The sequence below is a fragment of the Saimiri boliviensis genome, chromosome 13 (genome assembly GCF_048565385.1).
Source record: "Saimiri boliviensis isolate mSaiBol1 chromosome 13, mSaiBol1.pri, whole genome shotgun sequence".
Lineage (NCBI taxonomy): Eukaryota > Metazoa > Chordata > Mammalia > Primates > Cebidae > Saimiri > Saimiri boliviensis.
In genome coordinates, this window is record NC_133461.1 from 27,486,707 (window position 1) to 27,503,574 (window position 16,868).

General features: G+C 36.2%; 1 protein-coding gene across 2 annotated transcripts in view; it reads right to left on the reverse strand.

The window, feature by feature from the left end:
* Positions 1 to 255: 255 nt before the first annotated feature.
* SMAD4 (SMAD family member 4) overlaps positions 256 to 16,868 on the reverse strand; it is a 54,361-nt gene continuing 37,748 nt past the window's right edge. Inside the window, exons 11-12 of one of the 2 annotated variants that reach the window (XM_039463633.2) lie at positions 8,451 to 8,589; positions 256 to 6,979 (exon numbers count right to left, since the gene is read on the reverse strand). In XM_039463633.2, coding sequence (XP_039319567.1) covers positions 6,768 to 6,979; positions 8,451 to 8,589 — 351 coding nt within the window. In that variant the 3' untranslated portion in view covers positions 256 to 6,767. The other variant, XM_039463634.2, reaches the window with a different exon arrangement.

Consider the following 16,868-nt stretch of genomic DNA (forward strand, 5'->3'; position numbering starts at 1 on the left):
CCTCTTCTTTAAGCAACGTGGTTCTTATAATCCCCTAGCACCCATCTCTCTGATCACTCCACCTTCTCCTTTTAGATGAGAAAAGAATAGGGACTATTCAGGGTCATATTTTAAATGTCACATTTCCCATTTCAGTGGCCAAAAAGCAATAAAGGAAAATGTTGACCTAAAGCTTGAAAATTTTCTAAGTGATTAGAAACTCTTTCCAGATCCAAGACATCCACAAGCTTAAGAAAAAGAATGAGCACATGATGATTTAGTTGGCTTTCTCTTTTAATCAAAAACATACTTTGTTACAAAGTTCTCAAGAAAGGTTCAACTATTTTTTAGCCACAGACTTTAACCAGGCAAAAGTATACAGAAAGCCATAAAGGAACTCCTGGGACTTTCAACTGACCAGTTGTCCCCAAAGCAGAAGCTAAGAATGGCTCTTCTCTGGTTTCTGGCATAGCTGCATTCCTCTGAATTTAGGGGAGGAAACAGCTGGGGACTACCACCACCAAATCTGTCCCCAATCCCCCATTCGCTTCTTCTAACTGGGCTCTGCAGCCCACCAGGTTTTCATCATCTATAAGCGTTCACACTTTTCCCTTAAGTCACATGTCCAATGCATTGAACAGAACCCAATACTTGAAGAAAGTTTGCCAACTCCATGTTTAGTCTTAATCAATCCAAGCCCATGAGTCCTTCTATCAATGACAAGCAGCCTTTGCAACAGCAGCTGGTTTCATCCCTTCTTCTCCAGCTACCACAAAGCTGGCCTCTACCAGGACTCCCCAACCCCCACCCTCAACCCAGCCCCAAGGAAGGCCCCCGGGTCCTTGAAACTATTGAGTTCATTAATTATACCGATCCAAGGGTAGACTAGAAGAGAGCTCTGAATGATCCAGCCAAAAGTCACTTAATCAAAATGGACCTAAAAAGAGCCAAGAATAAAGTTAATAATCATCTACTGGTATTGTTTTCTTGAGTCATATAAACCAGTTTAATTGATGCAGTTCAGAGGAATTTCCTTGTTTTGAGCATAATATCACTAGGCATTAACAATAGGTTTTCAATCCATTTTCACTAAAAAAAAAAAAAAAAAAAAAAATTACCAGCACACCACTTAGGAGGGTGATGTCACACACATACAAACTCAAAAGTCAGAATGTCATGACTCAAAGAAAGCCTTAAGAAACTCTGACCAGAGATAACAGAGAAATGAAGGCTTTTCCCTCTCAGGTGTGTGTATGCGTGTGTGTGTGTAAAGTGTTTATTGCAGCCCCTAAGGTGGTGCTAGGCCTTTGGTTAAAATTAAGCCTTAAGGACATACTATGTAACTTTTTGTCCATAAAAGAAGAGTAATAAAATACCAAGCCTAGACTCCTTTGAATAACACAGAAATTAGTAAAAAGCCCCCTCAAACAGCAGAGCAAAGATAGGAAGAAACCCAAAACTGCTGCAAGGTAGCCAAGGTCACTTAGAATTTCAGAGCTGGAATAATGAATCTACTCCAACTCCCTCATTTTACAGATGAAGCAACTAAGGCCCAGAAGATAAATGACTTGCCCAAGGTCACACATCAAATTCATGGCAGAGGGCAAACTCGAGAGAGCAACTGTCTGGCCCAACCAAGAGTCATTACTTTCAGGTTGAACAAGAACACTGGCTCTGGACCTATTGAGAAAGCATTTAAATAAACGGTGTGAAAAGTATCCACATCAACAGAGAGAAACGATTGTCTTCACCAAAGGTTTTCCTTAGTCCTTATTACATTTTTTAAAAAAAGGAAAACAAAGCTTCATTCATTCATTTATCCATTGAAGTCTGATGTTAAAATCCCTGAAAACACCAGCAATTATTTTAGCTACTCCTTGGGGCAGGATATCAGACCCTCAATTCTCATAAAGGCACCTACAGGTCAAAAATATCTGTACAGGACTAAGGCCAAAAGGCAGGGCTTAAAAGGGGACACCAAAACAAAACAAATGGCCTTACTTTCCCCCAAGGTTTGTTTTGCTGTTTTGTGCGTTGTTTGCTGGTGTCCTCTAGGCAATGGTATTGCCTCTGGCTATTGATGCTAATTTAGTAACCCTTATAACCCCAGTTTTTGTAGCATTCAAGTGAAACCTTGCAAAATATTCTAAGGGGGAAAATATGAATATGACTCACTTCTTTCAACTACCTGAAACTCAGCAAGAATCAGAAAGCATTCTAAGCAGTCAAACTGACATCAAGTGCCAATGCAATGAGGTCCTTTTCAGCACTTCACAGCAGTGTCTTGGGTCCTGTCCCAGAATTTGTACTTGTGTTTTAAAGAAAGTTCTAGTAAGTTTGGTTATCTGGTTTCCTTGCCTAAGCAGTCAGAAATGAAGAATCAGAAAGTGAACAAAAAAATGCTAAAAGGAGATACACTAACATCCACATATGAATGGTAGCCATCAGAGAGAGAAAAAAACCAAGAGGGAGGAAGCGGGTTAAAAAAAAAACTGAAAATTCAAAACCATAGTTGTCTGAGACCATTTAGTAAAGGCAACACAGTTCTGCCTGTTTTAAGAGCCCCTGAAGTCCACAAAGACAGCTAAACACAAAAAGAAATGTTACATCTAGTACATCCTCTGATATACGTACTAAATAACTCCACCAAAAAAAAAAAAAAAAAAAAAAAAGGCTAAAAATTAAAACATTTTACTGCTTAAATAAGGCAATTTTGGATTATGTGGAAAATTTCATTCCGCAGTGATACCAGATAAACAAGATAAGCAACTTAGCAGCACTGCGACAACTGCTAGAGATGAGGCTGGGCCTAGGATCCTTTTGGGATGAATAAGGCCATGGACTTTTTACATACTTCTTGGTATATTCAAAGAAATTACTTAGTTATCAGGGGGAAAAAAAAGGAAAGGGTTGCACAAGATTCTCATAGCCTATTCTCTACAGTCTTTGTAAAAGAGGATTTAATAGATTATTTAGATAGCTGTCTGCAACAAGATGGATTCTGCCTTTACAGATAACAAACAAACAAACAAACAAACAAACAAACAAAAACGCTTTCTTCAAGCTGAGTGTACACCACCTACAAAAAATTCATTAATTGGCTTTACAGGTGATTGCTTTCATATACTCATTTACCTCAATAACCTAAATGTACCATTTTCCCAATCTGCTATCATTAAAAAAAAAATGCCAATAAAATTGGCAATAATGAAGGGAGCAAACTATAGAAATTATCAACAAAAAGAACTCTATCCCACTCAGACAATAAAACTGCTTCTCCCAAAACGTTCTCAGAAACAGTATAAACTAATGTGACTGCATAAAATAGTGAGTAACTATTAACCAATTACCATCAAACCGGGCATAGAAACATTTCTTTACCATTTTATACTTTAACCTCCATAGACACTTAAGGAGCATTATGGTAAAACGTAAAACTTTCCTTCCCAGATGACCACAACTCACCTTCCTACAATTAGCAATAAACTTTTAAAATAAGAAGATATCTATCATCTGGGAAACAGGACGTTTTATTTTGCCTTCAAAACTTGTAATACAAACATCCCTTTTACACACCACACCCTGCCCCATAAAAATGGATTTTAAGTCTGAAATGTAACACAGCTATTATGTGTTCAGTTTACTTGGATGTCTCAAGTATGGCTCTCCTTAAGCCAGACCATGCAACCTGTAAATCTATACTGTTCACAGGAGGAATGGGAATAGGCAACCTATTTAGTGGTTACAGCAATACAAATGAGCCATGTCTCTGGAAAAAGCAAGGTTATATGGCAGTGATTTATTGTCATTATCTTTGTATGCCAGGGGCAGTAAACTATTAAAAATGAGATAGACTATATCCCACAAAAGGATCTACTCCCTGGAAAATAAAGGCAACACCATGAAGGATTCCCTTTGATAATGCACTGAAAGGCACTCGACAAACATGGAATGAGGTCTCACGCTGGGTGTACATGGCTCATCTCTCATTCAGCTTGCACTGAAATTCAGTATTTTGAGTCTTTAAGATATGAGTTAGCTAGAGAAAACCCACCCAGAACCATATCCTCATCATAATTTTACCCTAACAGTAGACAAAAATTTTAAACCTGTGAGAATCTTTAGTCTTATTCATCAAAGATGACTACCGCTAAGAAATAGAAATATATATTAACAACCAAGCTCTCAGGAATAGCTGATCATAACATACTAGATGTTTTCTCAAAAGCATGTGACTAAATCTAGGTACAAATATAAGCACTTAACAACTAGAAGTATTTCTATACTTTATGGCTCTTAGTAGAAAGAAACCAAGACAGGTGGCTTGGCTCCAAAGAGATACTTCTTAACAAATATTTTCCACATACTTTCCCTAGATGATTAAACATGAAAACTCCTTAAAGTAGAAAAGGAAGTAATGAGGCCAGGCAGGGTGGCTCAAGCCTGTAATCCCAGCACTTCAGGAGGCCGAGGCAGATGGATCACTTGAGGTCAGGAGTTTGAGACCAGCCTGGCCAACATGGCAAAACCCCATCTCTACTAAAAATATAAAAATTAGCCAGGCATGGTGGTGGGCACCTGTAATCTCAGCTACCCGGGAGGCTGAGGCAGGAGAATCAGTTGAACCTGGGAGGCAGAGGTTGCAGTGAGCTGAGATTGCGCTACTGCACTCCCAGTTAGGCAACACAGAGAGAGACTCTGTCTCAAAAAAAAAAAAAAAAAAAAAAGGAAGCAATGGATTATATCAATGTACGATTAAGGTTTTAATCCAATCATCTGGATTTTTAAAAATCTGTTATTCTAAAACTCACTCCTATTCCTCATTCACAGTAAAATGGACCTAAAGTTAGCAATTTCTAGAGAAGATGTCCTCTTAGAAAACTGCCAATAAAACTTAAATCATTAAACTTTTACAGAAGAAAATCAGGTCTTTACTGAAAGAATTTGTAAGTACTCAAGAGTACAAATGAGTTGTTACACAAGTTATTTAAAAACAAAAGTCATGTAGCTCGGATCAACATCTATGTTTAAATCACAGAAATAAGCAAACTCAGTGGTTTCCAGGATGGTCTATTCAAAAGACCTTCTGAGCAAGGCAGTAGAAGCTGTGTTCACTCCAGGTCATATCAGGAGGACTATCACACAAGTGTTTCTATAGCTAAAGGTCCTCCAAGCAAAAGTAAAAGCATCTGAAACATAATCGTTGATTTTATTTCACACTACTCTGTGGACAATCTATTTATCATCTTGTAGACAATCAGGCCTATTTCTGCTACAGTAAAATAAAAATTCAAAAAATAACCAACTCTACACATGATACACAATGTCCATGGGGAAGTCCTGGTAGAGTGTGAGGGAAAAAACAAAGCTGCCCAATAGAACTGGCTGTTGCCTGTCAGTTAGTGGAAGGTATCTCACCACTGAGATTGGACTCAAAAGTGCAAAAGACAAAAAAATCTTAAAAATCAAACCTAGAATTCAACTTTGTATGTTGAGTTTCGGTTTTATTTATGCTACCAGCTAGGTAAAAAGCATACATATTGTGTCTGTGGTACAGTCAATACATCTGCAACTTTTCTACTTAAATTCTCTATACAAAGTCACTGCCAATTGATATGATCATTGATGGCAAGGGCTTAGAATAACCAAAAGATATAAAAAAGTTTGCAGTCTTGCCCCAAGATACAAAAACTGAATTTTAAACAATATCATAACATACATGATTTAAACATTATACGAAAAAAGTCACATCAAATCAAGTACAAAAATATCCAAACTACCTATTATGAACTGTAATGTTTCCATTATTCTGCACAGTATTTAACATAGAATTTAGCAGTTTCCAAAATACTCATTAATTAGTTTAAGCACTGCCACCTTTGCAGAACAGTGAGACATTAGGTAGAGTGACACTGCTTTTAGTGTTTTAAAAAATACAAAACCTTTCCCTGTGAATTAATGAAGGAAAAGAAATTCCTCTTCTAGGCTTTTTAGTAACCAATCTTGTGCCTAGAAATACGGAAGAATACATCTACTGTTTAAGAGGGGAAAAGTATACTTCTTGATAAACAGTCATCCATTAGGAATAACAAATGTAATTTTAAATGACTTTTTTTGTCTGGTAATTTTAAGGGATTCTCAATATACATACAGATTAGTGTTTTTTGCCTTGGCAAAAATAAAACTGAAGTTGCAAGACAATCAAATGAAATCATCTTCACTAATAAAACTTGCAAAAAATATTTTGGATGAAAGGTTATAATACATTATTATTTTACTTTTTAAAAACAGTAAAGTTACTCTTGGTAAAATTAACTCACCCACATGGCACATTATTTTTGAAGTAAGTAGGTTCAACAATAACAACTTGTACACAAAATAACATAGGTGAATTAACTTTGAGAACTTCTCTGCCTTTAAAATCAGCAATACTGGATTTATTCTGTAGAATGATATACATATTGATGTTCTGCAGATAAAAGGCTCTAAGACGTTTTAAAGGGCTAAATTTTCTAGCACTGGAATGATTCCTTCATACATAATGGGTGAAGAATTAATAAGAATGTGTTTCTCTTAATCTTCAAGCTCTGAGTCATGCCTGAAAAGTTCGAAATAGGAAAAAAAAAATGTTTTAATCCAGTTTCTGTCTGCTAGGAGCAAGGCAGCAAACACATTTTCAACCCTTTATGAAAAGATAAAGCAGAACAAAAGTGAAATATATCTTCAGATTATAAACAGGATTGTATTTTATAGTCCACCATCCTGATAAGGTTAAGGGCCCTAAGACCTCAGTCTAAAGGTTGTGGGTCTGCAATCGGCATGGTGTGAAGTACTTCATCTAGGAGCTGGAGGGCACGGTGTAAGTGAATCTCAATCCAGCAAGGCGTTTCTTTGATGCTCTGTCTTGGGTAATCCGGTCCCCAGCCTTTCACAAAACTCATCCTGAGTATGCATAAACGACGAAGGTCATCAACACCAATTCCAGCAGCAGCTGATAGACCTAACAGAAAAGATTTGGAAGACATCAGAGGGACAGGGTGATCTCTTCCCATCCTCCCTACATTCTAAATTAATAAAGTGACCAGCTTTCAATATTTCATTCTCCTCAGCATGTAACTTCTCTGCTAAAGTGCCAAGAAGTAACTGTAGATCTAAACTTTATCAAAAAGCTGAAAACTTTTGGTTAAGGAACTTTACATTCCACATGTGTCTTTAGCTACAACCAATTATAAAGTAAATTACCACAATCCACCAACACCTCACCTATTTTTCTCTTTAGAAGTGGAGGTGAAGGGATAAGAAACAACTTGTTTTTAAGAGACAGTGTGTGTCCACATATTGGTTCTAAAAGCCTTACTGTCTAAACAGCCTAGTTCAGAATAAGACATAACTAATAAAGGAGCAGTTAATATTCCTAGTTCCACTAAGACCTCTTAGATGACCCAGATGAAGTCTCTCAATTTCAAAGTGTAACAGAGTAATACACTATTACTCAGTGGTGGCAACTGGTAAGAATATGAAATTTAATAATAGTTCTGGATTCTTCAGTAAAAGCATGTTTATAACACTGAAACTAGCAAATTAATGGTTTAGATCCCCAAATTTTAAAAAATCAAATTCTCTCAATGAATATGCCTAATCTACCTCTAAATTGTAAACTCCTGAACATAAGTCACAATAGAGACTGCATCTAATTTTCCAGTCAGAACATACAGTCATATAGTCCATCTGCATTCATCAATATTACAATGAAACTAATGGGAGGAATTTGCATGTACTGTAGAGAAACCTGCAGGGCCACTGCAGTTTTCTTAGCCAGTGTGATTTGCTTACCACACTGAAGAGGTTAAGAACAGGGGTTGAATGAATCACTAGTTATGCCTTCAGACGTGGAAGATGGGTGCCACGTGTTTCCATCATAAAAGTCTATAGTCAGGAGTTTAACTCTGCAGTAAAAAATTCCCCATCAGTGTGAAACCTGGCACACAGTTCAATTTTACCCTAAAATTAAAAAAAAGTCTACAAGTTATCAAAATACCATTCTTAGTTTTCTCTCCATGTTTAGCACACTTTAAAAAAAAAAACTGGAGAGGTGTCCAATTCTGAAATTGAAATATCCTTTCCTTACTAGAATAAAGCCAAGCACTTCAGAAATGACAACCCACCCTGGCTGGTGAGGCAGGAATTATAATAGGCATCAGCAAAAAAAGAGGAGATGGAATAGTATAATGTAATAATCATCCCCTTTCTCCTTTATCCCATACTCCATTTTTGATACAAGAAGAATGCAAACAGGGTCACAGGCAAAAAGCAACTATTACAGAACAGATTTTACCAATTCAAAAATGTAATCATCCCAGTCAAAAGAACTTTAATTTCTATTGTTACTCAAAGAAACTAGTCAACTGAGTAAATCAAGATAAAAATATCAACTATTTTATCTTTCTAAAAAAAATCAAAAGCATACTTACTGATAGCTGGAGCTATTCCACCTACTGATCCCGGGCCAGGGATGTTTCCTGCCACGGCTGCTGCCTGGGCAGCTGCTGCAGCTTGTGCAGTGGCCGCCTGCTGCTGCATCTGTCGATGACACTGACGCAAATCAAAGACCTTTTAAGAAAAAAATTTCATATTATGAGTCCATAAAGAAAAATTTCATACATCAAAAACCAATGGTTGACTTATTTAAACTCAGTTTCATTTTAAGTCTCACACAAAAAGAATTAACTAAAACATGTAGATTTTTATGTACATTGTGACTGGTATAAAACTAGTTAGGAAAGGTGGCTTGGAGCTCACCAAGATCGTGTTAACGGCACGATGGCTTTGGCTGCCACACGCCTCTGTATCTTTTAGTTCGATGTGGGTCAGCTGTTATTGTCCTTGTGAAAATCTGTGTAAAATGAAAAATTAAGAGGTCCCCTTTCCCCTTTCACAACCAAATTGCTGAGTTTTCCTTAGGCTGGAGTTGATAGCTTTGGTCACCTGGCCAACTTTCTGTGTTATCATTCTTGCTTATTTGGAGTTTAACAAAACGGCATTGTTGCTACATGAAAGACATCAGTATTTTTCAGAGATGCATACTTCAGCAAATAGAAGCAAAGTAATACCCAGGACTTGTTTTAAAATACTTAAGAAACGAAAAAAAAAAAAAAAAGACTAGATCAAGCAAATTTAAAATCATAACTACTTAATCTGTGTAACAGGTACATGGGATTTCATTACTTTCTCCCTACATTTCTTTATGTTTGAAAATGTTCATAATTTTTAAAGAAAAAAAAAAGCCTAGTTTTAAATCCCAACAGTGATATCTGCTAATTATATGGGTTGAGTTTCTTTTATCTATAAAGCGAGAATGCTAAATATACATACTTTCATGAGGTTGCTGCAAACTTGGTACGTATAGTATTGAGTTACTTATTTTGTTTTTGGCCTCCCCTGTAGTCATTTACCTTTCAGGATGAGTTAAGAGTTAATAAATAATTTCAATTTTATCAACCAAGTGGAAAACTGGCATAGTAAGGAAGGGGTAGCCGTATCTACCCTTATGCTCATGAAAGCACTGGAATGTTCTTTTAATAAGCAACAAATTACAGATAATAAATCACATCACCTTTTTTTTCTGGGGGAAAAATCTTCCTAAAATATTTGCTTATTTGCATTTTTAAAAAGCACTGAAAGATTACACAAAAATAATTTGTAAGAAAGGAAGACACAGGGTAGAAGCAAGGCTGCTCAATTTTAAAACAGGTTGCTGTTTTAAAGTCACTTTAATTTTTGAACCATGTGGCTATATTCCCTACTCTAAAGCGACATGGATATTTTTTAAAGTCCTATTATGTACATAAAGGACCCAATATGAGCAAGCATAATTATTCTTGAAAATAAGCGAAATCAGAGAATACAGAATTAGTTGATAAACAATAGTTTAAAAACTTAAACCATAAATTTTCAGATGCTTGAAAAAATTCTGATCATCTTCAACCATGGTATTTATATGAATCACAAAAACATACAATAATATATTCTCTCCAAACAGCAAATCACACTCCTACTTATTCCTATTTCTCTACTCAGTGTCCATATCCTCAAAAACCCTTTCCCAATTAGCACCAGTGAAGGACAACATTTAAAGATATGAATCTGTCAAATACACATGTAGGTATATTCTGGACTAACTATTAGGTCCTAAAATACTTTAGTAAAGAAAGCATGACAGGGGCATGGTGACAGATGCCTTTAATCCCAGCACTTTGGGAGGTCCAGGTGGGAGGATCACTTGAGTCCAGGAGTTCAAGACCAGTTACAACCGCATCTCCACAAAAAAATTTTAAATTTAAATGAAAAAAAGCATGACAAAGTCAGGATCTAGGAATCAAAAAGCCCACAATACCCAAAACTGAAACCACTACTTTCTCAAATTTCTTAACAGTCCATTTATTTCAAAACTTCTGGGCTATGACATTTGGAAGGCATTACCCAGCACGGAACAAAGCAAAGACTCAAAATATTTGAAATGATGAATAGCTCTATAAACCACTTTTTTTTTAAAGAAAAAAATTAATGAACTTCATTTTTTAGAGCAGTTTTAGGTTCACAGCACAGTTAAGCAGAAAGTACAGAGTCCCTGTCCCCACACACAACCTTCCCCCACTAACAACATCCTCATTACAGTGGCACACTTGTTACAATCAATGAATTTACAATTACGTATCACTATCACCCAAAATCCAGTTTACATAAAGGTTCACTTTCGGTGTTATACATTCTATGGCTTTGTACACATTGATGACGCTGAACATCTTTTCACATGCTTGTCTGCCATCTGTATATCGTATGCTTGTCTGCCATCTGTATATCTTCTGTGAAGTGTCTGTTTACATCTTTTGCCCATTTATTTATTGTTTTTTGTTAAGATGGGGTCTTGCTATGTTGCCCAAGCTGGTCTTGAACACCTGGGCTGAAGGGTCCTCCCAGATCAGCCTACCAACTAGGTGGGACTACAGGCACATGCCACCACACCTGGCTTTTTTTTTTTTTTTTTTTTTTTGGTAAAGATGAGGTCTTGCTCTGTTGCCCAGGCTGGTCTTGAACTCCTGAGCTCAAGCAATCCTCTGGCCTTGACCTCCCAGGGTGCTGGGATTATAGGAGTTAATCACTATACCCAGTCTATTTTGCCCATTTTTTTACTGTGCTGTTCATTTTATTGTTGAGTTTTAGGAGTTATTTGTAATTTTGGGTAACAATCCTTTATCAGATGTGTCTTTTGCAAATATTTTCACCCAGTCTGTGGTTTGTCTTCTCATTCTCTAGGCCCGTCTTTCACAGAGCAGAAATGTCTCATTTCAATGAAGTCTGGCCTTCAGGTCTTTTCTTCATGGATCATGTCTTTGATGTTGTATCTTAAAAGTTCTCACTTTTTCTCTTATATTATATTCTAGTAGTTTTATAGTTTTATGTTTTACATTTAGGTCTCTGCAACCACTTTTTTTTTTAAACCATCACTAACCAAGTATGGTATGTACATAATCTTATCTAGAAGTAGGGAATAAAACTTAATTATAATCTCCAAGATTCAAGCATGCCTTTAACATTAACACTTCCCCACCCCATGGGTCATTAAAAAAAAAAACCCAAGTAATACATCACACATAGGCTCTTTCCAATATGTTGTAAATAATTGCAATTAGGATTATTTCAGCCGGAATCTATGCTAACGTTAGCAGCACATATTACAGGTTATCCACATGGATTAAACTTTATGACCTGCATCTGCAGACATAGTAAAAAATAATTCATTAGGCACACACCTCAGCAAACCTCCCTTCCACAGATTATTTATGTAATTACAGTGCTCAAACCAGAAGACTTAAAATTATTCAGTTAGGCTCACTACTAACTAAAACCTGTGTTGCCTCCTGACTTCACACTGTAACTAATCCACTGACAACTGATACCATAATAGATTCCATTTGTTATACTGGATGATAAAATTAAAGTTATTACTGAAATGCTACTGTCTTTCATAATCTGACTAAATTGTTAACAAAGGCAATTCAAAGTAATCAAAGGCTTTAAATAGTCTTTTTGGCTCATATCCAAAAAATATTTCTGACCACCACTCCTAAGCTAATTTCTGCTTTCATTTATTTAATCATGTTTTCTGTGGTCACTCTATAAATTTATTACAAATTCATTACTTAACAAAGATGAGTATCTCATAAAGATCACTGTCAACATCCAGGAGTCAAATTTTGCCATTTTCCTTTGACAAGGCTTTAACTGCAATACTATATAATCTTAACAGTAGAAACAGTAATCCAGAATGAGAAATGCACCTGAATGTAAGATTGTAATAAGGACTTGCTAAGTTACCTGACTTAGGGAATCACAGTATGTGGTAATTGGGAATAAATTAAATGAGGTTCATAATACTCTCTGACCTAGCCCACCAGTAATTTAGAAGCATCTGCTGCCCCTTCCTCTAACATAAATGTGTTCAAAAACAAACCCAACTCATTATTACCGGAGAAAGTTTGCAAATCAAAACTACTATAATAAGGTTATACTTCACATATACTACAATGGCTAAAATTAAAAAGACAGGTAACAAGTAATGAGAATGTGGAGAAACTGGAACCCTTATACCTGCTAGTGAGAATGTAAAGTGGTACAGCCATTTTACATACAGTCCAACAGTTTCTCAAAAAGTTATATATAGAGTTACCTTACAATCCAGCAATTCCACTTGGGTATGTACCCAGAAGAAACAAAAACACACAAATACTTATACACAAATGTTCATAGCAGTATCCTTCATAATACAGCCAAAGAGTGGAAATTATGTCCATCAACGAATAAATTCATGAACAAAATGTATGTGGAGTACTATTAAGCCATAAAAAGGAGTGAAGTATTGGTATGTTCTACATGGATGAAGCTTGAAACATTATGCTGAGTGAAAAGAAGTCATGAAAGACTACATTATATAATTCTAATCTACATTAAATGCCCTAAATAAGCAAATCTATAGAGACAGAGAGAAGAACAGTGGTTGTCTAGAGCTACTGGGAATGGAGATTTAGGGGTAATAGTTAAAAGGGTATGGAGTTTCTGCAGTCACAAAAATGTTTCAAAATGGAGAGTAGTAATGACTGTACCATGTTGTGAGTACACTAAAAATCATCGAAATGTACACTTTAAATGGGTGACTTGTATGTCATACGAATTCTCTCAAAACCTCAATAAAGCTATTAAAAAATGCCCAACGCTAAACAAGACAAAACAAAACAGATTTTACTTGAGAAAGCAAAAGAACAAGGCCACTTAAAGAGAATTCAAACATTTGCTTCATGTGAAGCTTGTAAAATGTCATTTTGTTATATCAGACTTTCATACGTGTAAGATGATTACTACGTCATGACAGAAGCAGGAAAAAAAGCCAACAAATTGGGAAAAAAAACTACAATTTGGTCCTAGGTTCTTGGCTTATAAAATGAAATGAAATTACAGCTCTCCAAGTCTGTTTTCCTCATCTTAATTAAAAAGGGAAAAGCGTGTGTGTGTGCGCACATGTGTGTACTCAAAGTGTGGGCACTCTTTCCAGGGGTGCATGTTATCTACATATAATTTACCCCAGTAATATCATCTCCTGTGATAATCTGATAACCTACAAATCTCTTAGTCACTGCTACCCAAAAAATGAATGAAGAAAATGAATATGGTTTATTTCAAGGTATACAGCAGTCCTCCCTTATCCATGGCGGATATGTTCCAAGACTTCCAGCAGATGCATGAAACTTTAGATAGTACTGAACCCTGCATATACTGGTTTTTCCTATGCATACATACCTAATAATAAAGTTTAACTTATAAATTAGGCATAGTAAGAGATTAACAACAATAGCTAATAATAAAACAGAACAATTTTGATGACATCCCAGCACTTTGGGACCATTATCAACTAAAAGATACTGGAAGACAAGCACTGTGAGACCATGACAGACAATCTGATAACTCAAGTTGCTTAAGGTCAACTTAAGGTTGACCTTAATGGTGGATAGTGGAGACAGCATGGATATGCTGGACAAAAGGTTTTACATCCCAAACAGAATGGAGTGAGATTTCATCACGCTTCTCAAAACAGTGAACATTTTAAAATTTATGAAGTGTTTGTTTCCGGAATTTTTCATTTAATATTTTTGGACTGTGGTTGACCATGGATACCTGAAGCCACGGAAAGTTGAAATTGTGGATAGGGGTTGTACTTGCAACTGTCTCTTTCTGACTAGTAAGACTCTTCTGAAGAACAGTCATATACTTGGTAAATACAAATAATCCTTTTAAAATCTTAGACATTAATGTAACGAAATGAGATATTGTTTTCTAACTCCAAATATCTTGTCCAAAAAGATATTTATCTACTGTTCATAGCAAAAGTAAGAGATCACTATTAAGATCTGTCCAATACAGTGGTTTATCAAGTGATGACTTGTCTCACACACCTTGGGGGCTTTTCAAAGACCATCTGTACCAAAATGTAAGTAAGTTTCAATGTATTTATTTGACAATCCAAATTACATTTGCAAGACTCTACATTATTTAAGCTCAATTGTTTTACATACTGCTCCATATCTGAACAGGTTCATAAGTACTATCTGGCACATAGTATATATTCAACGCTGCAGATGTCTATCCAGTCTCTTTAAATTACGTAACATGTAAGCGACTTCTCAATCAAGATGGGTAAGTGGGTATACACAATCACCTTCTCTCTCTGCTCCAAGCACATGCCAATAACAGAACAACTATTTAAAATAGTCATCCTCTCTTCATGATCAAACTGATCATGAAATTCATATGGAAACAATCCATACGTCCAAACTGATGATAAATAAAACCCACAGTGGAAAGCAGAGACTAAAGATAGGAGGTACTAGGAGTACCAAGACCACATACAAAGGGCAGGGGACAGGAATTTGACTTCTTAGAATAACATGGAGACAGTCAACAGCCAAACTCTCTGGGAGCTACAACTGGGCACCTGCCCATAAATCAAGTGCTGGTAAAATACAGTCAATTCAGAAAGAAGTACACCTAGGAATAAAATATTTGCCCATGGCAGGGATATGTTTCAGAGAAATCTATGCAATCAGGAATTAGGCCCTGAGCATACCTGCAGAACAGAACTCAATTTCCTCAGGAACAGAGTCCCCTACTTCCTAAATTTGTAAGATCTGGTTCTGAGATGTGAATCCCAGATGCCAGGGTAAGGCAAAATTGTGCCACAGGGTGAAGCAAGGAAAGGATGAAAAAATACAAAATAAAATGAATGAATTTTCTCAAAACAAACTTAGCCAACAAATACAAAATGGACTACAAAACATAAGGAAATCCAAAACCATTAAAAAATAACAACAACAGACCAAGTACAGTGGCTCACACCTGTAATCCCAGTACTTTGGGAGGCTGAGTTGGGCAGATCATTTGAGGTTGGGTGTATGAGACCTACCTGGCCAACATGGTGAAACCTGCCTCTACTAAAAATACAAAAATTAGCCAGGCATGGTGTCGTGCACCTATAATCCCAGCTACTGGAGAGAACTACAGGCTGAGGCATGAGAATCATTTGAACCCCAGAGGCAGAGGTTGCAGTAAGCTGAAATGATATCACTGCACTTCAGCCTGGGCAACGGAGCGAAACTTCGTCTCAAAAATAATAACAACAACAAAGCACAAATACCTAATACAAAAGTTCCTTGTGGAAAAAATTGCAAAATACAAACACTTTCCACCTCACAGACAATTCCATTATACACGCCACTCTAGACTTATCAGTACATATAAACAAATACAAATATCATGACATCATTTAACAAAAATGGGATCATAGTCTATGTTTTATTTACATATGTATGTATTTGTAAGACAGGGTCTCACTCTATCACCTAGTCTGGACCACAGGGCATGATCACAGCTCTCTGCAGCCTTGAACTCCTGAGTTCAAGCAATCCTCCCATTTCAGCCTCCCAAGTAGCTAAAACTACAGGCATGCACCACCACACCCAGCTAATTTTTATTTTTTTCGTAGATGGGGGCTATCACTTTGTGGTTCAGGTTGGTCTTGAACTCCTGGCCTCAAGTAATCCTCCAACCCCGGCCTCCCAAAATGATAAGATTACAGGCATGAGCCACTGAATCTGGCCTTATGTATTGTTTAATAACTAACTTTTCTACACCATGAATATCCTATCCATAAATATTTTGTTGTTCTATTCTGTTGTTCTGAAAGACCAAAACTATAACTGATGCTCTATTGCTGAAAATTTTAATGGAGAATTGACACTAATTTTATTAAGTGTAATAAATAGCACTGTAATTATGTTTTTCAGAAGTCCGTACAGATTTGTGAGTCACACAGGAGTATTTTATGAGCGACTCACACAGGAATATTTTATGAGTTACTGACGTGTTTGGAATTGGCTTTAAATGACTCCAGGGAAAAAAAAGGAAGGGGTAAAAACAAATTAAAGATTAGTAAAATGCTGATAATTGTTGAAGCTGGATGATAGGTACATGTGGTTTATTATTTTCTCTATACTTGGTATGTTTGAAAGTGTCATATAAAAAATTCCAATATTCTTTAACTGAACTATAACTGGAAACGAGAAACTGAGTTTGCTATTGTAAGGCAATCAGGCAATTCCATTTTTATAGATGTTATAGGGCTATATTATTTTTATCCTAAGCAACTTCCTGGGAACAAGTTATGAGATACAGTTAATTCCACCAGTTTACAATCACTGACAATGAAAATGTTGAAGATGACCCAAAATTAAAAATATATTTAGGCTATCTAATTAAAATTATCTTTTTCTTTCAAAAACAGG